Source organism: Oncorhynchus kisutch, linkage group LG13 (assembly GCF_002021735.2).
Source record: "Oncorhynchus kisutch isolate 150728-3 linkage group LG13, Okis_V2, whole genome shotgun sequence".
Lineage (NCBI taxonomy): Eukaryota > Metazoa > Chordata > Actinopteri > Salmoniformes > Salmonidae > Oncorhynchus > Oncorhynchus kisutch.
The window spans coordinates 17755548-17775866 of NC_034186.2; the positions used below are offsets into that span (position 1 = coordinate 17755548).

General features: G+C 41.9%; 1 protein-coding gene across 3 annotated transcripts in view; it reads left to right on the forward strand.

The window, feature by feature from the left end:
* Positions 1–20319, forward strand: part of tns3.2 (tensin 3, tandem duplicate 2) — a 96683-nt gene that overhangs the window by 5911 nt on the left and 70453 nt on the right. For 2 of the 3 annotated variants that reach the window (XM_031785707.1, XM_031785706.1), the window contains exons 3-8: positions 1–27; positions 203–325; positions 451–515; positions 14269–14352; positions 15612–15724; positions 15854–15914. The exon at positions 1–27 is cut by the window's left edge and continues 24 nt beyond it. In XM_031785707.1, coding sequence (XP_031641567.1) covers positions 1–27; positions 203–325; positions 451–515; positions 14269–14352; positions 15612–15724; positions 15854–15914 — 473 coding nt within the window. Of the gene's footprint in view, positions 28–202; positions 326–450; positions 516–14268; positions 14353–15611; positions 15725–15853; positions 15915–20319 lie in introns of those variants that run through there. The other variant, XM_031785708.1, reaches the window with a different exon arrangement.

Genomic DNA, 20319 nt, shown 5'->3' on the forward strand with positions numbered 1-20319 from the left:
GATAGCCTGACCCAGATGAACCCCAAGGTGAAATGAATACTGTAGCTGTTGCCTCTCTGTGTGTACTACTCAAGACCACTGAGCTAAAGACTAGCTTGGGGAGCTAACAAAAGCCTTCAGATCTCAAGAAAGGTTATTAATCAAGGTTACTGTGTGCGTGTGCATGTTATGTGTGTGTGTGCGTGCGTGTGTTTTGTCTCAGGTGTTGGACACAGGCTGGCTAGACATGCTGGCCCCGTCCATGGAACAGATGTATGGTGTGTGTAAGATCATGGATAACTGGCTCCACTCACACACACAGCATGTTCTGGTCATGCACTGTCAGGTAGGAATCACACACACACACACACACACACAGAGAGAGAGGCTTATTAGACACACCCAACATTCCTACCTCTCCTTGCTCCTCTTTTGACCTCCTGACCTGTGTCTTGGCTCCGGCCCCTACAGGGTGGTCAAGGCAGAGTCGGGGTGATGGTGGCCTCCTACATCCACTTCAGCAGCATATCAGCCAGGTAACACTGATGTTAACAATATGACTTTTACTGAAACGTATCCAGGGGAAGCTAGCCTTAACTTCAGGGATGGGAATGTAAGGATTATGGGCACTGACCAGCCAGGCTAGTAGTCCGCTTTTTCTAAAGCCCGGTTAACATTTGGGTAAAAAAATCTATGCCTTGAGATGTTTGAAAAGGCAAAATGTCACTGGCCTGGCTAGCCCCTTCACTCTGTAGCCCTTCAGGCTACATCCTGTGTCCTGAAAACATATTTACCAGCCCTCTAGTTTACCGATTTCTGATCAACATTTCCCATCACCGAAGGCAAATCTATAATCCGGAATACTTTACTAGTCATTTTGGGTTATAAAATGTGTGAAAATAAACGTTTATATTAAACTTTTCACAAGTGTACCGAATTTACTCCGTATCTCTCTAAATGCGCGTTGCCATCTGGGATCAAGTGGTAATCTTGTGTGGCAACTACTATGGAGTATGGGGACTAGGGTGAGCTTCAGAAAATGTGGATTTAAATGTTAATTTTATCATAGTTCACACTTGTATAAACTGTACTGACTGGTAAGGCATTCTGGATTATAGATTTGCCTTCTGTGACTGAGAAAGGTTATTGGAAATAGGTCAATCAGAGGGCTGGTGAATATGTTTTCGGCATATGGGATATAGCCTTCAGCAACAGGAGCCTCATGTGTACAGTAGTCCCGGAGGGACGATGCTATGGCCTGGCAGGCTAGTTTGGCCAAAAAAATTCTAGCCCAGTCTAAAAAGTGCAAGCCTCAAACATTCCTGGCATATCTTGCATTTGTCTCCGCTTTGAACAAAGACAGTGTCCTGGATAAGCCTACATATCAGAAGAGAAGAAGATAGCTTTGTATGATTATCAGGATCAGTTTTCCAAATAAACATGATTGATTACCCATCTAGCTATCGGAGTCCTGAAAGGAAAGAGAAGCCATGTAGAATTAATGTAGGGTAAAGCACAGTGCTAAAGCTAGGGTAAAAGCCATACTAAAACTGTATGCTAATACTATACTATACTAAAGCTATAGATGTAGGATCTTCATTTGAGACAATTTGCTACAGCAGGAAAATAATCCCACAGCAACAGGAAATGCTAATTATTATGTGGATTATAATTAACAGGCATTTTTGTAGGGATTTATACATTTTTTGTATGTAAAAATCAAGTCTGAAATTTCAAAGTGGAAATGACAAATTTTAGAATTAAACCTAAAATACACTACACGTTTTGCATTGCAGGAAAGTTCTCCTGCAACAGGGTGATCAAACTAAGATCCTACATCTGTACAGTGTCCACCTCTCCTCAGGAATGCAGAGAGAGGAGGGTTTATTACTAACATGGCTTGTATTGTTTCTAATGTAATGTTTCATATGAAAGAAAACCAGCGACACAGTTATACTGTATAATAGCTTGAAAAGGATCGGGGTCTGTATTCATAAAGCATCTCAGAGTAGGAGTGCTGGTCCAGGATCAGTTTTGCCTTGTAGATTATAATGAATGGACAGGGGGCCTGAACCTAGTTCAGCACTCCTACTACGCTGTATGAATACGGGCTCTGATGGACAGTCATTCAGTCAGTACGAGACAAAGGGCAGGAAAGTTGATTACAGAGACTTTGAAATGTATACTGTTACCAACCATTGTATAGATTTTGGGCAGGGATCATGTTGCCAGGGGTTACCTGTGTAAAGGGGAGGGGTTAACTTAACCCATGTAGAACCAAATCAAATCACATTTTATTGGTCACGTACACAGTTTAGCAGGTGTTCTTGCAGTGAAATGCTTATATTCATAGTTCCTATCAATCAATGCAGTAAATGTCAAACAAGCACACAATAATCCAAATTAAAAGATTATCACAAATTTAGTTCAGCAGTAGATACTATATATAAATATACTGAACAAAAATATAAACTCAACATGTAAAGTGTTGGTCACATGGATGAAATAATTAGATCCCAGAAATGTTTAAAATTCACAAAAAGTTTATTTCTCTCAAATTTTGTACACAAATTTGTTTACATCCCTGTTCGTGAGCATTTCTCCTTTGCCAAGATAATCCATCCACCTGACAAGTGTGGCATATCAAGAAGCTGATTAAACGTTATAATCTTTACACGTGCACGTTGTGCTGGGGACAATGAAAGGCCACTCTAAAATGTGCAGTTTTGTCACACAACACAATGCCACAGATGTCTCAAGTTTTGAGGGAGCGTGCAATTGGCATACTGACTGCAGGAATGTCCACCAGAGCTGTTGCCAGATAAATTAATGTTCATTTCTCTATCATAAGCCACCTCCAGCTGTCACGACTTCCCCTGAAGTTGGTCCCTCTCCTTGTTCGGGCGGCGTTCAGCGGTTGACGTCACTGGCTTTCTTGTCACCACCGATCCATGTTTCATTTTCGTTTTGTTTTGTCTTCATTGTACACACCTGGTTTCCATTCCACAATCAATGTTCCTTATTTAACCCTCTGGCTTCCCTTTCTGTTTTGTGCGTGATTGTCATTGTCATGTGGTTTTGTTATTTTGTGCTCTGGATATTTGTGTTTTTCTTTTTGGAACATTGCTTATTTTTTGAGTAAATTCTCTGATTATTACTCATACATTGTACCTGTGTCCTGCGCCTGACTCCGCCTTATCCATTCACATGATCAGTGACACCAATGTCGTTTTAGAGAATTTGGCAGTACGTCCACCCAGCCTCACAACCGCAGACCATGTTTGAGACCAGCCACCCATACGTACAGCTGATGAAAATGTGGGTTTGCACAACTGAAGAATTCCTGCGCAAACTGTCAGAAACCATCTCAGAGAAGCTCATCTGCATGATCGTCGTCCTCACCAGGGTCTTGACCTGACTGCAGTTCGGCATCTTAACTGATTTCAGTTGGTAAATTCTTACCTTTGATGGCCACTGGCACGATGCAGAAGTGTGCTCTTCATGGATGAATCCTGGTTTCAACTGTACTGGGCAGATGACAGACAGCATGTGTGGCATTGTGTGGGCAAGCGGTTTGCTGATGTCATTGTTGTGAACAGAGTGCCCCATGGTGGAGGTGGGGTTATGGTATGGGCAGGCATAAGCTACGGACAACGAACACAATTGCATTTTATCGATGGCAATTTGAATGCACAGAGATACCGTGATGAGATCCTGAGGCCCATTGTCTTGTCATTCATCCACCGCCATCACCTCATGTTTCAGCATGATAATGCACTGGAAGCTGAAAATGTCCCAGTTCTTCCATGGCCTGCATACTCACCAGACATGTCACCCATAGAGCATGTTTGGGATGCTCTGGATCGACGTGTACGACAGCATGTTCCAAATCCCACCAATATCCAGCAACTTCGCACAGCCATTGAAGAGGAGTGGGACAACATTCCACAGGCCACAATCAACAGCCTGATCAACTCTATGTGAAGGAGATGTGTCCCGCTGCGTGAGGAAAATGGTCACACCAGATACTCACAGGTTTTCTGATCCACGCCCCTACCTTTTTTAAGGTATCTGTCACCAACAGATGCATATCTGTATTCCGTCATGTGAAATCCATAGATTGGCGTCTAATGAATTCCTTTCAATTGACTGATTTCCTTATATGAACTGTAACTCAGTAAAACCATTGAAATGGATTCATGTTGTGTTTATATTTTTGTTCAGGGTAGTGTGTAGACGTTATTAAAGTGATCAGTGTTCAATGAATATGTACCTAATGCAGCATTCCCTAAGGTGCTGGGTAGAGTACTCAGTGGTACCCAGCTAGTGACAGTGACTAAGGGGCAGAGTAGGATACTGGCCAGAGGGTAGAGACTGTGCAGAGACCGTTTAGTGGTGGCTGTTTATCAGTCTCTCGGTCCCAGCTTTGATGTACCTGTACTGTCTCCACCTTCTAGATGGTAGTGGGGTGCACAGGCCGTGTTTCGGGTGGCTGAGGTCCTTGATTAACTTCTTGGCCTTCCTGTAAATGTCCTGGAGGGACAGGCAGTGTGGCCCCGATGGTGCGTTGGGATGACTGCACCACCCTCTGGAGAGCCCTGCGGTTGCAGACGGTGCAATTGCTGTACCAGGCGGTGGTACAGCCCTACCAGATGCTCTTAATGGTGCATCTGTAGAAGTTTGAGGGTCTTAGGGGCCAAGCCAAATTATTGCGCCTTCTTCACCACACTGTTGGTGTGAAGGGAACATTTCAGGTCCAAAGTGATGTGCACATCGAGAAGCTTGAAGCTTTTGACCCTCTCCACTGCGGCCTCTGCTGACATTGAGGGAATGATTATTTTCCTGTCACCACTCTGCCAAGGTACTCACCTCCTCACCTTCTCTATGTAGGCTGTCTCGTCAATTTTGGTAATCAGGCCTACCACTTGTGTCGTCAGCAAATTTGATGATTGTGTTGGAGAAGCACATGGTCATGCAGTTATGGGTGAACAGGGAGTAAAGGAGGATGCTGAGCACGCACCCATGTGGGCACCACCTGTTCAGGATAAGCGTGGCGGAGGTGTTGTTTCCTAACTTCCACCACCTGGGGTCGGCCCTTCATGACGTCCAGAATCCAGTTGCACAGGGAGGGGTTCAGACCCTTGTGAGGGTTAACACACTTGAATGTCTTACTCATGTCAGCCGCGGAGCACATGGTACTTTTGAGTGGCGGGGTACACGTCGCCGGCTGTGTGTTGTTTCTTCGAAGCAGGGGAAGAAAGCGAGGAAGCGAGGTGTCAGTGTCTGTGACGTGTCTGGCTTTTTTTTTTTAAGATGTGTTTGTCTGGAGTCCCTGCTACATGCATCTCGTGTCTGAGCTGTTGTATAGCGACTCCACTGTCTCTGTACTAACATTTTGCCTCTTTGATTGCCTTACGGAGGTCATAGCTGGTCCGTTTGTACATGTCAATGTTCCCAGTCACCTTGCCATGGTTAAATGTGATGGTTCGCTTTTTCATTTTTGCACAAATGCTGCAATTAAGTTTGGATTTAGTTCTAATTGTCACAGTAAGAACAAGGTTCCCCATGCACTTCCTGATGAACTCAGTCTGTAATGATGACGCCGTGAGTCAAGTAGCAGGTGCAGGTAAAACCTATAAAGGGGAGGTAATGAGGTCCAGGTGTGAATCATAACGATGAGTGCCAGGTGTGTGTAATGATGATTCCCAGGACGGTGGTTAGTATTCTGGCGATGATGGCACGCCGGAGGGGATGAGCAGGACTAGACATGAAACAGTCATCAAGTCATTGTATACTTCGATATTATTCCCAGAGGCGACCCCAAAACATATCCCAGTCCACGTGATCAAAACAATCTTGAAACAGATTCCAATTGGTGAGACCAACGTTGAACAGTCATTACCCCGGGTGCTTCCGGCTTTAGTTTCTGTTTATTGGCAGGGAGGAGCAGGATGGAGGTGTGGTCAGATGGAGGGCCTTGTAGCCATCCCGGAAGGGAGAGTGGCAATGGTTAAAAATGTTCCTGCAGCGAGTAGCAAAGGAGATGTGTTGATAGAATTTTGGGAGTTTTCCTCAGATTTCCTTTATTAAAGTCCCCAGCTACAATAAATATAGCCTCAGGATATGCAGTTTCCAGTTTGCGTAAAGTCAAGTGTAGTACCTTGAGAGGCGTCGTCTCTGTGTCGGCTTGTGGGGGAATGTACAAAACAGTGACTTTAACCAAAGACTGCCAATCTAATGTTCCAAAGATATTTTTGGCTGTAGGTAATAGTACTAGAAACGTTCTGAGCAAATCATGCAAGAAATAACAACAACAAAATCCAAATTCTGCCAAGTTGGCTAGGAGCTAGAAACAGGAGACTGTGTCTGTCGGCGCCATGCCTACATACATATAGAATATACTGTAGATGCCTACATAACATGTAGGTATGTACAATACCTTCATAGAGTATTCATACCCTTTGGCTTATTCCACATTGTTGTGTTACAGCCTGAATTCAAAATGTATCAAATTGATTATTTTCTCACCCGTCTACACACAATATTCCAAAATGATAAAGTGAACACATGCTTTTAGAAATTTTTGCAAACATTGAAAATGAAATCCTGAAATATATAATTGACGTAAGTATTCACACCCCTAAATCAATACATGTTAGAATCACTTTTGGCAGCGATGAAAGATGTCAATTTTTCTGGGTATGACTCTAAGAGCTTTGTACACCTGGATTGTACAATATTTGCGCATTGTTCTTTTAAAGGTTATTCAAGCTCTGTCAAGTTGGTTGTTGATCATTGCTAGACAGATAATTTGATGTCTCGCCATAGATTTTCAAGCCGATTTATGTCAAAACTTTACCCAGGCCACTCAGGAACATTCAATGTCATCTTAGTAAGGAACTCCAGTGTATATTTGGCCTTCTGTTTTAGATTATTATCCCGCTGAAAGGGGAATTTTTCTCCCAGTCTCTGTTTGAAAGCAGACTGAAACAGGTTTTCCACCAAGATTTTGTGTGTGCTTAGCTCTATTCCATTTATTTTTATCCTAAAAATACCTCCCTAGTCATTGCCGATGACAAGCATATCCATAACATGATGCAGCCACCACCATACTTGAAAATATGAAGAGTGGTACTCGGTGATGTGTTGTGTTGGACATAAAGTTAATTTGGCAAATCTTTTGCAGTTTTACTTTCGTCCCTTATTGCTAACAGGATGTATATTCTGTACAGATTTCCTTCTTTACACTGTCAATTAGGTTAGTAATTGTGGTATATCTACAATGTTGTTGATACATCCTCAGTTTTCTCCTATCACAGCCATTCAACTCTGTAACTGTTTTAAAGTCGCCACTGGCCTCATGGTGAAAAAAATACAAAAGAAGGTATTATCCTTTACCAGACCTATTGTGTTATATTCTCCTGCATTCCTTTCACATTTCCACAAACTTCAAAGTGTTTCCTTTCAAATGGTACCAATAATATGCATGTCCTTGCTTCAGGGCCTGAGCTACAGGCAGTTATATTTGGGTATGTCATTTTAGGCGAAAATTGAAAAAAAGGGGTGGATCCTTAAGCGGTTTTAAATCATCACAGAAAGGGAAACAAATGGCATCAACCTAGTCTCTAGTGAGTTCAAGGAGATGCCCCACTTGACCATAGCTCGCTTGGTCTGACCGTAGCAACCGAGCAAATAGTAAGCCCGGAATGAAGCCTGACTAGTAGTGATTTAATGATGCTTTAGACAAATTATGGCCTCTGCGTCACACAGAGACATGCCATTTTCGATGGGCTCATCGGGGGGGGGGGGGGAGTTTGTGGTGGATAAGCCACAGAGTTATTCTAGCTGCGCGCATCATGTAGTCTGAAACATATGAGATTCTCCCTAAGGATAAAACGGCTTTATGCTCTAACTCTGCTTCTGTGCAGGCAATTTTCAAAATTCATTTTGCCACATTTTCAGGGTCATCTGTACCTCTACAGATATCAACATGAAAAGATTGAATGGTCGCCTTCATATCCTAAAGGGGAAGTATGAGCTTTACCATCAAATAGGGCTGAAATCCCAAAATGTGCAGGCTTAAGTCATCACAGAAAGGGAAACAAATGGCATCAACCTAGTCGCTAGGCCATGCCGAGTTCAAGGAGATGCCCCCATCTACCAATAGGTGCCCTTCTTTGCGAGGCATTAAAAAACCTCTCTGGTTTTTGTGGTTGAATCTGTGTTTGAAATGTGCTGCTCGACTGAGGGACCTTAGAGTTAAATGTATGTGTGGGGTACACAGATGAGGTAGTCATTCAAATTCATGTTAAACACTATTATTGCACACACACACAGTCCATGCAATTTATTATGTGACTTGTTATGCAGATTTTTATTCCTGAACGTATTTAGGCTTCCAATAACAAAGGGGTTGAGTACTTATTGACTTAAGACATTTCAGATGTTCATTTTTACGTAATTTGTAAAACAATTCCACATTAACATTATGGGGTATTGTGTGTAGGCCAGTAACAAAATAAATCTACATTTAATCCATTTTAAATCCAGCCTGTAACACAACAAAATGTAGAAAAAGTCAAGGGTTTTGAATGCTTTCTGAAGGCACTGTAGCTATCATATAATATTAAATACACTTTATAAATCCCACAAGAAAAATGTGGCTTTGTCACCAGAAGACAGAGCAGCAACAAACACTTACTTACATCAGAGACACCGAGACAGGCCACTGCTGGCTGACAAAACAAGCACAACTCATGGCTTCCACAGATTCCCGTCAAACCAATCATCTATAGAGCCTTTGGAATCGTTTGTTCAATATCAACAGACAAATTTCTGCTGTGATGAAATATTGTTGTGCAATACTTCCTGTCATTATCTGATACATATCTACAGTATATCATCTGAGTTGCTTTCTGTTTGTAGTTCTGTCCTCTGACATATGTGTGAGGCTGTGTGTCCTCCTAGGACCAGAGTTGACTTTAATGTTTGTGTCCCAAAATGGCACCCTATTCCCTACATCAGGGATGGGCAACTCCAGTCCTCGGGGGGTCTGATTGGTGTCACACTTTTGCCAAAGCCCCAGCTAACACACCTGACTCCAATAATCAACTAATCATGATCTTCAGTTTACAATGCAATTAGAAGAATCAGCTGTGCTTTGCTAAGGATGATGAAAATGTGTGGTCCCTGAGGACTGGAGTTAATCATCCCTGCCCTACATAGTGCACTACTTCTGATCAGAGCCCTATGGGCCTTGGTGAAAAGTAGTGCACTATAGAAGGAATAATAGGGCACCATTTGAGACGCAACCCTGTGTGTCCTCCTCAGTTCACTTTAGAGTGTCAGTAATGTCACTGAGAGATAATGGAAGGGTCACAAGATGGGAAGAACAATTGCAGGAAAGGGGAAGTGTTTATTTCCAGTGTGTGCATGCTTTTTGGGAGTGAGTGTGTGGGTTTTTGTGGGTGTGTGTGTGTGGGTGTGTGGGTGTGTGTGTGTTCCCCGTGCTTGTCATCTGACTCTCTGTAGTGATTGTTAAATGATGATAACATTCCTCCTGCCTCTGTGTCAGCTTCCCTATCTCTACCCCAGTGTGTGTGTGTGTGTGTGTGTGTGTGTGTGTGTGTGTGTGTGTGTGTGTGTGTGTGCGTATGTGTATGGATATAGCTAGACTAGAGAAAGGAGTGCAGTATGGTGTCTATATACAATACAGGAGTGTATTGGTTCACTGCTGTGGTGTCGGAATATGTGTCTTGCCAGCCAGGTGGCTGTACCGATTCTGATGATGTATCCCGAGTGAGCCATGTTTCCGTGAAACAACGAACGCTGCAATCTCTGATGTCTCTCTGGAAGGCAACGCTTGCTCGGATTTTGTCTACCTTGTTGTCAAGAGACTAGACATTGGCGAGTAGTAAGCTCGGGAGCGGTGCGCGATGTGCCCGTCTACGGAGCCTGACCAGAAGACCGCTTCGTCTGCCCCTTCTACGGCGCCGTTGTTTTGGGTCGCCAGCTGGGATCCGATCCATTGTCCTGGGTGGTGGTCCAAACAGAGGATCCGCTTCAGGAAAGTCGTATTCCTGGTCATAATGTTGGTAAGTTGATGTTGCTCTTATATCCAATAGTTCCTCCCGACTGTATGTAATAAAACTTCAGATTTCCTTGGTAACAATGTAAGAAATAACACATAAAAAAACCAAAATACTGCATAGTTTCCTAGGAACGCGAAGCGAGGCGGCCATCTCTGTCGGCGCCGAAAAGGGACCGACACACATGCATATTGATACCGCACACACATGCTTGCATATTGATACCGCACACTCATGCATATTGATACCACACACACATGCATATTGATACCGCACACACATGCTTGCATATTGATACCACACACTCATGCATATTGATACCACACACACATGCATATTGATACCGCACACTCATGCATATTGATACCACACACACATGCATATTGATACCGCACACACATGCTTGCATATTGATACCACACACTCATGCATATTGATACCACACACACATGCATATTGATACCGCACACACATGCTTGCATATTGATACCACACACTCATGCATATTGATACCACACACACATGCATATTGATACCACACACACATAAATATTGATACCACACACACATGGATATTGATACCACACACACACGCATATTGATACCACACACACATGCATATTGATACCACACACACATGCATATTGATACCACACACACATGCATATTGATACCACACACACATGCATATTGATACCACACACACATGCATATTGATACCACACACACATGCATATTGATACCACACACACATGCATATTGATACCACACACACATGCATATTGATACCACACACACATGCATATTGATACCACACACACATGCATATTGATACCACACACACATGCATATTGATACCACACACACATGCATATTGATACCACACACACATGCATATTGATACCACACACACATGCATATTGATACCACACACACATGCATATTGATACCACACACACATGCATATTGATACCACACACACATGCATTCACATTCCTTCATCCTCTTTACATATGCTGCTGCTACTCTGTTTATTAGTTTATTATCTACTGTATGCATATGTAACGGATGTGAAATAGCTAGCTAGTTAGTGGTGGTGCGGGTTAGTGACGTCACTTGGTTAGTGACGGGTTAGTGATGTCACTTGGTTAGTGATGTCACTCGGGGACGTCACTTGCTCTGAGACCTTGAAGTAGTGGTTCCCCTTGCTCTGCAAGGGCCGCGGCTTTTGTGGAGCGATGGGTAACGATGCTTCGTGGGTGACTGTTGTTGATGTGTGCACAGGGTCCCTGGTTCGCGCCCGGGTATGGGCGAGGGACGGTCTAAAGTTATACTGTTACACATAGTCACTTTCCCCTATATACATGTACGTACATATTACCTCAATTACCTTGACTTACCTGTATCTTTGTCATTGTTATTTTTTCCTTTAGTTTATTTAGCAAATTTTTCTTACTTACTTTTTAAAAACTCTGCATTGTTGGTTAAGGGCTCGTAAGTAAGCATTTCATGGTAAGGTCTACATCTGTTGAATTTGGCGCATGTGACAAATATGATTTGATTCGATTTGAGACTGATGCATTTGTTTACTGTGTTCTATTGTCCTACTTGTATTTTGCTTCTATATGCATGGTCGAGAATGCCTGCAGAGGATGAGAGAGATATTTGGACTGGAGTTAATGTTGACCTGATGAGCGATGAAGAGGATGCCCTGCAAAACGGCAAACCAGTGTGTCTTTGTCAAGAACTACAGAGCTGCTTGGAAAGAGACCAGAGCACCTTGACGAGCCACACCACACGGATCATGTCTGGGGAGTTTTCTTCAAGGCAACCTACAGTAGATTCCACAGACCCCTCAACCCTCAAAACTATAGCAATACAGGAACCCCAATGGAGGCTTGCCATGGGCCAAACTGGATGACTCCTGTCAGTACTGTGATCTTTGAATTTGGAATATTCCTTTATCTGAGGTAGCCCCCCCCTGCTTAGGCCCTGCTTAGCCAAAATGCAGATACTGTGACCCGCTTTCTCCTGCTCTACTGAAATAAATTATCCTTCAAGTGATTAAGTGAATTTGTGTGTTTTCTTTTCAAAGGACCTAACATATGTTTTAGTATAGGGATGTTGTGAGGTGCTGGAAAAACCTCGATAGGGGTGCTTGAATTTTACTTCTGAAAAGGTGTAGGAACCCTGATGTGATATTAATAATACAAACAATTAAAAGTAATGCATTCATAATTCACTGTAATTCATTAATTTAAAAATGTAAATGTTTTTAATATACCATTCAAATCAAATCATTACTTTACTGTGAAATACTTGCTCATGAGCCCTTCCCAACGATGCAGAATATATATATTTTTATAATATATATAGGAGAAATAAAATACACAATAATTAAGCTACACACAGGGAGTACTGGTACCAGATCAATGTGCAGGGGTACAATGTATTTGAGGTAGATATGTACATAAAGGCAGGGTAAAGTAACTATTAGATAATAATAAGAAACTAAGGCAAGCTAGCAATAACTAGTCTTAGCAAGTGCAACCTGAACAAGTGCACAATTATTTACTGGCAATTTACAATTTACTGGACGTGAAAAGAGATGTAGTGCAACTGACGTCAAACTGGAATTTCAAGACGTGTCCTGGTAAATGGGTGGATGTTGTGGTCGTTTCTGGGGATTTACTGAACCTTTTCTGGACATATACACGTTCGTGCACTGGAGTATTCTACCTGTAAATGTGCCTTTTCATGCACTGTGTGTGTCTCCCTCAGGGCAGACCTGGATCTAGACTGAATGTGTGTAACTCCCTCAGGGCAGACCTGGATATACACAATGTGTGTGTCTCCCTCAGGGCAGACCTGGATCTAGACTGAATGTGTGTGTCTCCCTCAGGGCAGACCTGGATATACACAATGTGTGTGTCTCCCTCAGGGCAGACCTGGATCTAGACTGAATGTGTGTGTCTCCCTCAGGGCAGACCTGGATATACACAATGTGTGTGTCTCCCTCAGGGCAGACCTGGATCTAGACTGAATGTGTGTGTCTCCCTCAGGGCAGACCTGGATCTAGACTGAATGTGTGTGTCTCCCTCAGGGCAGACCTGGATATACACAATGTGTGTGTCTCCCTCAGGGCAGACCTGGATCTAGACTGAATGTGTGTGTCTCCCTCAGGGCAGACCTGGATATACACAATGTGTGTGTCTCCCTCAGGGCAGACCTGGATATACACAATGTGTGTGTCTCCCTCAGGGCAGACCTGGATCTAGACTGAATGTGTGTGTCTCCCCCAGTGCAGACCTGGGTCTAGACTGAATGTGTGTGTCCTCCTCAGGGCAGACCTGGGTCTAGACTGAATGTGTGTGTCTCCCCCAGTGCAGACCTGGGTCTAGACTGAATGTGTGTGTCCTCCTCAGTGCAGACCTGGGTCTAGACTGAATGTGTGTGTCTCCCCCAGTGCAGACCTGGATCTAAACTGAATGTGTGTGTCTCCCTCAGTGCAGACCTGGATCTAGACTGAATGTGCATGTCTCCCTCAGTGCAGACCTGGATCTAGACTGAATGTGCATGTCTCCCTCAGTGCAGACCTGGATCTAGACTGAATGTGCATGTCTCCCTCAGTGCAGACCTGGATCTAGACTGAATGTGCGTGTCTCCCCCAGTGCAGACCTGGATCTAGACTGAATGTGTGTGTCCTCCTCAGTGCAGACCTGGATCTAGTCTGAATGTGCATGTCTCCCTCAGTGCAGACCTGGATCTAGACTGAATGTGCGTGTCTCCCCCAGTGCAGACCTGGATCTAGACTGAATGTGCGTGTCCTCCTCAGTGCAGACCTGGGTCTAGACTGAATGTGTGTGTCTCCCTCAGGGCAGACCTGGCTCTAAACTGAATGTGTATGTCCTCCTCAGTGCAGACCTGGATCTAAACTGAATGTGTATGTCCTCCTCAGTGCAGACCTGGGTCTAGACTGAATGTGTGTGTCTCCCTCAGGGCAGACCTGGATCTAAACTGAATGTGTATGTCCTCCTCAGTGCAGACCTGGGTCTAAACTGAATGTGTATGTCCTCCTCAGTGCAGACCTGGGTCTAAACTGAATGTGTATGTCCTCAGTGCAGACCTGGGTCTAAACTGAATGTGTATGTCCTCCTCAGTGCAGACCTGGCTCTAAACTGAATGTGTATGTCCTCCTCAGTGCAGACCTGGGTCTAGACCACTTTGCCATGAGAAGGTTCTACAACAACAAAGTATCTTCCCTGATGAATCCCTCGCAGAAACGGTAAGAAACCACCCCACACAAAGCAAATTTGATTGGTTAACATCAAGTTCACAGAAGCTCCTCTGCACAACAGATCAATATTGTTCAAAGATCAACTGTCTGGTCATCAGTGAGCTTCAGATGTGGCCTTCTGGCTGAGGGCTTCCTTGTTCTGAAATTTTACCTGATATCACAGCGGTCAGGTGTCAGACTTGGGAGGTCAATTTAAAAAATAAAAGATAAATTATTTAACCTTTATTTAACCAGGTAGGCTAGTTGAGAACAAGTTCTCATTTGCAACTGCGACCTGACCAAGATAAAGCGTAGCAATTTGACACATACAACACAGAGTTACACATGGAATTAACAAAACATAGTCAATAATACAGTAGAACAAAAGAAAACAAAAAGTCTATATACAGTGAGTCCAAGTTAAGGAAATAAATAGTCCATGGTGGTGAAGTAATTACGATATAGCAATTAAACACTGGAATGGTAGATCAGCAGAGATTAATGTGCAGGTAGAGATACTGGGGTGCAAAGGAGCAAAATAAATAAATACCAGTATGGGGATGCGGTAGGTAGATAGATGGGCTGTTTACAGATGGGATATGTACAGGTGCAGTGATCTGTAAGCTGCTCTGACAGCTGGTGCTTAAAGCTAGTGAGGGAGATGTGAGTCTCCAGCTTCAGAGATTTTTGCAATTCGTTCCAGTCATGGGTAGCAGAGAACTGGAAGGAAAGACGACCAAAGGAGGAATTGGCTTTGGGGGTGACCAGTGAGATATACCTGCTGGAGCGCGTGCTACGAGTGGGTGCTGCTATGGTGACCAGTGAGCTGAGATAAGGCGGGGCTTTACCTAGCAGAGACTTGTAGATAACCTGTAGCCAGTGGGTTTGGCGACGAGTATGAAGCGTGGGCCAACCAACGAGAGCGTACAGGTCGCAATGGTGGGTAGTGTATGGGGCTTTGGTGACAAAACGGATGGCACTGTGATAGACTGCATCCAGTTTGTTGAGTAGAGTGTTGGAGGCTATTTTATACATGACATCACCGAAGTCGAGGATCGGTAGGATGGTCAGTTTTACGAGGGTATGTTTGGCAGCATGAGTGAAGGATGCTTTGTTGCTATATAGGAAGCCGATTCTAGATTTAATTTTGGATTGGAGATGCTTAATGTGAGTCTGGAAGGAGAGTTTACAGTCTAGTTGATTGATTTGGGAGGTCAATCACTTGACATACAGTCTCCCTCTCCCCCCCCCCCTCTCTCTCTCTCTAGGTATGTGTGGATGTTCAGCAGTCTGCTGAGGGGAGTTATGAACATGGTTCCCTCTCCTCTCTTCCTCCTTTGTGTGGTTCTTCACGGCGTGCCCAACATCAATTCTAAGGGAGGTTAGAAACGCCCATACAAACACTATACTACACCTCTCACGTCACAGTGATACACACTGTTCTCAGATATACATTTTATGACGCACTACTGAATTAGCGATATATTTTTCCTGTTTGTGTTGTCTGCAGGATGTCGTCTGTTCCTGAGAGTGTACCAGAGCCTGCAGGTCGTCTGTACTTCAGCAGTCTAGTGAGATACCATACTCATTCACACTTCATTTGAATGTTCCGGATAGTCCATCTGTAGAGCGTCATAGTATCAAACTATCTGTTGAAAAGCAACTATTTGCTAAGGTTACAGTTACACTCTTAGAAAAAAAGGTGTTCCTTAGCTGTCCCCATAGAACACTTTGAAGAACACCTTTTGAGTTCCATGTAGAACCCTTTACACAGAGGAACCCAAAATGAAACTATGGCAGTGGGGACACCACTTATTTACACCAGATTTTCTGGGGACCAAATTTGTTTCCCAAATCTTATGGCACAACCTTAAAATCTGTAAATGTAGATTTTTACATAAAAAAACCTTCAATTCATTGTATTTTCATCTCTTATCAAAATGGAAAGAAACCAATAAATATATTTACCAATATTTTTTGGGGGGAAATAATTTCTCAAACACTTTGTATATTGTCCAATACAATAATCTGTACTCTTATTTTTTTGCTACTAAAAATACAATAAAAAATCATAATAATTGGCGACCCCACTGCAATTCCCTGCGACCCCGACTTTGAATACCACTGTTGTAAAGTGTCGTGGAAATCCTCTATTTACCAAATCATGAGAGCAAACCACACACGTCAGAGTTAGTTATCACAAAGTCAATTTTTAATTATATGAGCTGTTATCACAACCCCGCCACAGTATCATACAAAAATAACATTCTGATGAGAAGTAACTTACAAACATATGATGAATATAAAACATCTTACCTATGTTACCAACCAATTCTGATTATTCCCCAACATTCCCCTCTCAAGGGACATTGTCCCTTCTAAAGAATCAGAATATTACATACTCAATATAAAAATTCAAATCCCCTCAATGTCAAATACCTTAGCTTATATGTAAGCTTTCTCCCTTCTGAAACTAAGTTTACAACCTTTATTCTACAAGACAAACATGCACATGTTTAATAACACAGAATAATCCATTTGAGGAAAATAAAAACATAACATATTTATGCTCTTTAAGTTACATGAGAACCAGTGTCTAAACATAGGCCTCCTCACATCATATAGGACATACATCCCTCTAAGTCCTCATGCTCAGAAATATACTTAGGAATAGAGAATAGGGCAGTGAAATCATTCATATTCCAAATCTTAAGTAACAACCCAACTATTTATCAAACCAATATTTAGAATAGCATTCCTCAGTGATTCAAATTTGTCTTATCACTCAAAGTAAAAACCTCAATTTAACACACATCAATATTAGCAGATTTACTTACATTCAGTATAATTATCCCATAATTCTACTACTAACTTTTTTAATCATGCTTATAATACAGATGTTACGAATCCCTTTTGGCCCGACAGTCTAGGGGGGATGGTAATGAGACCCGTAACATAACTCATGCAAATTATAATTGTGACAAAGTAAAAGTGTGAACGAAATAACCAGGACAACTGAAATCTACCGTCAAACTTAGTTTATTTATAAACACACGGTAATGGGGGAGCAGGAAAAGGGGCTGAGCTGGACCCAAGGAAAGAAACAATAAATATACAAAAACACCCCTAAGCTAGACTAGCCTACTTTAACAACAGCTAACTAACTAACCAAAAATACAGTGGGTGGTCCACCCAGTTCTAACTAGTGTATTTAACAAAGTTCACCTACGGGTAGTGTATGCCCATGGGCGACTTGTCTTGGTTTCCCCTTTTCCCACCAGCAATCAAACACAAACACCATAACCAAAAACAATACTCACAGGTGATGACAAAGTGCTATGGAGGTGCTCAAACAAAAGAGAGGTTTAAGACAAAGAGAGAGTGAAACACAGAGATCTACATACATGGCATTTACAGAGAGATTGAGCTAGCTCTAGAGCAAAAAAATGATGGGGTTTTTAAACCATGGGGAAGGAACTGTGATAGGGTAGGAAATAGGAGGAGGTGTGTCTTCTGATTGATGATTGATTGTTGACTGATTGGGGAGTGATGATTCTCACCTGTGAGGGGAGAAGGAGAGAAAAGAAACACAGGATACACACACACACAGGATAACTGTATCCGTAACACAGATCAGTATCTCAATGCATTCTTAATCTAGATTACTACAATTTACATGGTGTAGACCTCTTCAATCGACCTGATACCACAAAAGTATAAACAATTTAATGGCACAGTTGACCAACCCCCCCCCCCCCCTCAGGCACTGCATTCTTCTGGCGTCTCTTTCGTTTTTCTTCAGATAGCTTTACAGTTCAAAGTGGATGGCCCATGATAATGTCCCAATTTCAATGTCTCATCTTTACCACTCATGTCTTGTCCATTCATCAACCAATATACCAGTATATACCAATATACCAGCATCATAAGAAAATGTTAGAACAGATCTTTCTCCATGATCACTCCAAGTGGACTCATGAAAGAAAAGCAGATGATAGTTTAAATCTGATACTGTACACCAATTTCTGGCTTGGTTCTTTTCTCTCGGTAGAAGTGGTTTGGAAAGCCTCCTTCAACGCCTTTGTCACCCTTCTTCAGCCAATTAGAGGGGGTTTTGAGGTACACACACTATTCGGTTCAATTATCTCTTCCATGCATTAAGATACCGTCTGATGTCACTTTTCATGATAACCTCGAAAGAACAGATCAGAACAACAGTTTAGTTCAGTTCATTAACTACATGATAAATTATTACTTTTACCAATTATTCTTAATACACATATCTAAACATATTTCACAGAGAATATCAAAACATTCTATTGAAACTATTCTTTCAAATTGGTTTATACTCCCCATCTCACTGTCAACTCCATCGTAGAGCCAAGGATCAAGAAGTTAGACCTATACCCCTCGGGAATAGAATAAGACAAACACAACAAATACAATACACTCAACAATACAATACACTCCTTCACATATCACTTAAGTTGTATAACTTCAATTCAAACCCTCAAAAAACGGAATCCTCCCCCATGTTTTACACACATCTCTCCGTATGAGAGTAATGTAAAACAAAACTGAAAAGAAATGTAAAACAAAATTTCAGCTAACCTAATCAAATTAAAATCACTAAACTAAAAAAAACTCCACAAAGAAAAATGATTTAACCCCTATGGTCATAGGAAAATAGACTTAAAGCAGTATACCCTTAGTAAAAAGAAATGCCATCTCCTTCTTCACAGTGGTCCAAATTACAAATATGGCTAAGAAACATATTTACCAATTTCACAAATTATTTTGAAAGCAGTATTACAAATGACCATAAATGTATTATCCAAATGGCTTTCCAATGCGGGTGATCAAGCCACAACGGAAAGTCATCAGAAGGTCATAGGTCATCCAAAACCCTTCAAAGCAGTGTTTTTCACTATATTAAACAATTTGCAAACAATAATCAACTAGTTCCAACATTTTTGTATTTCCATGTTCCCAGAACATTCCTTTATCAAAAGAATTTGCGTGTGTAAAACAAAAAACTTCCAGGCCCCCTCCAATGTGGTAGTTTATGGCCTCAATTTCACTCACTCTCCCCAAGAGTATAGTCCCTGGAAACATTCCAGAGAGAGACAGTGAAATATCAATTTTCCCGGAGAAAACACAAAAACACTTAGTTATTATTCATTTACACTACATCGATTCAGAAACTCAAACGTGAAACTATAAACCAAACCTAATGATAATTCCACTGTATCTCAAATCATTAATCATAAGTTTTAATCAAATCAATGTAAATGTATGATACAATGTTTAATTAAGTTAAATCAACTCCTAAAAAACTTTTAATCAGCAATCTAATAATTTCAACCTGTTGATATAAATTTAGTAAAAACCAATCCTGATTTTTTAAAAACAAATCTAAAATCTTTCAAAAGTAGGCGCTGTCTCATCAGCATAAAAATCTAAACAAACGTATTATTTTTTCCCACTCATATCCACAAAGCTTTCATTCCCCAAAACACATGCAAATGTTTTGACTATTGTGGTAACAACACTATAATTAAAATCTATGATACTCCCCCACTTAACATATTAGTTTAGTCTTCTGCCAACAGGCTCTCATACTACTCAATCCAGCAATCACCTTTAATGACCTGACATTGTGCCACATAATGGAAACATACTATAATGTTAGACTACATGAACTTTCCTGCTCAAATTAACTGGTGTTACTTAAACAATCAAACCAAGAATCAATAACCATCAGAATCTATTCTCACAATGTCCTACTCACTCACAACTTTCAGCTTAACTCTCATATTTCTTTTTCCCCCAGTGGGCCAAAATATAACCCCTCTCATTTCAACATGTTTCCTTACCTCTATCGTAAGATTAAAACCCAACTTTATAACTTCCTCTTCTCTTTGCTCTTCACACTCATGAAATGTATCCTATTTCTTTTAAAATAACACACACAGC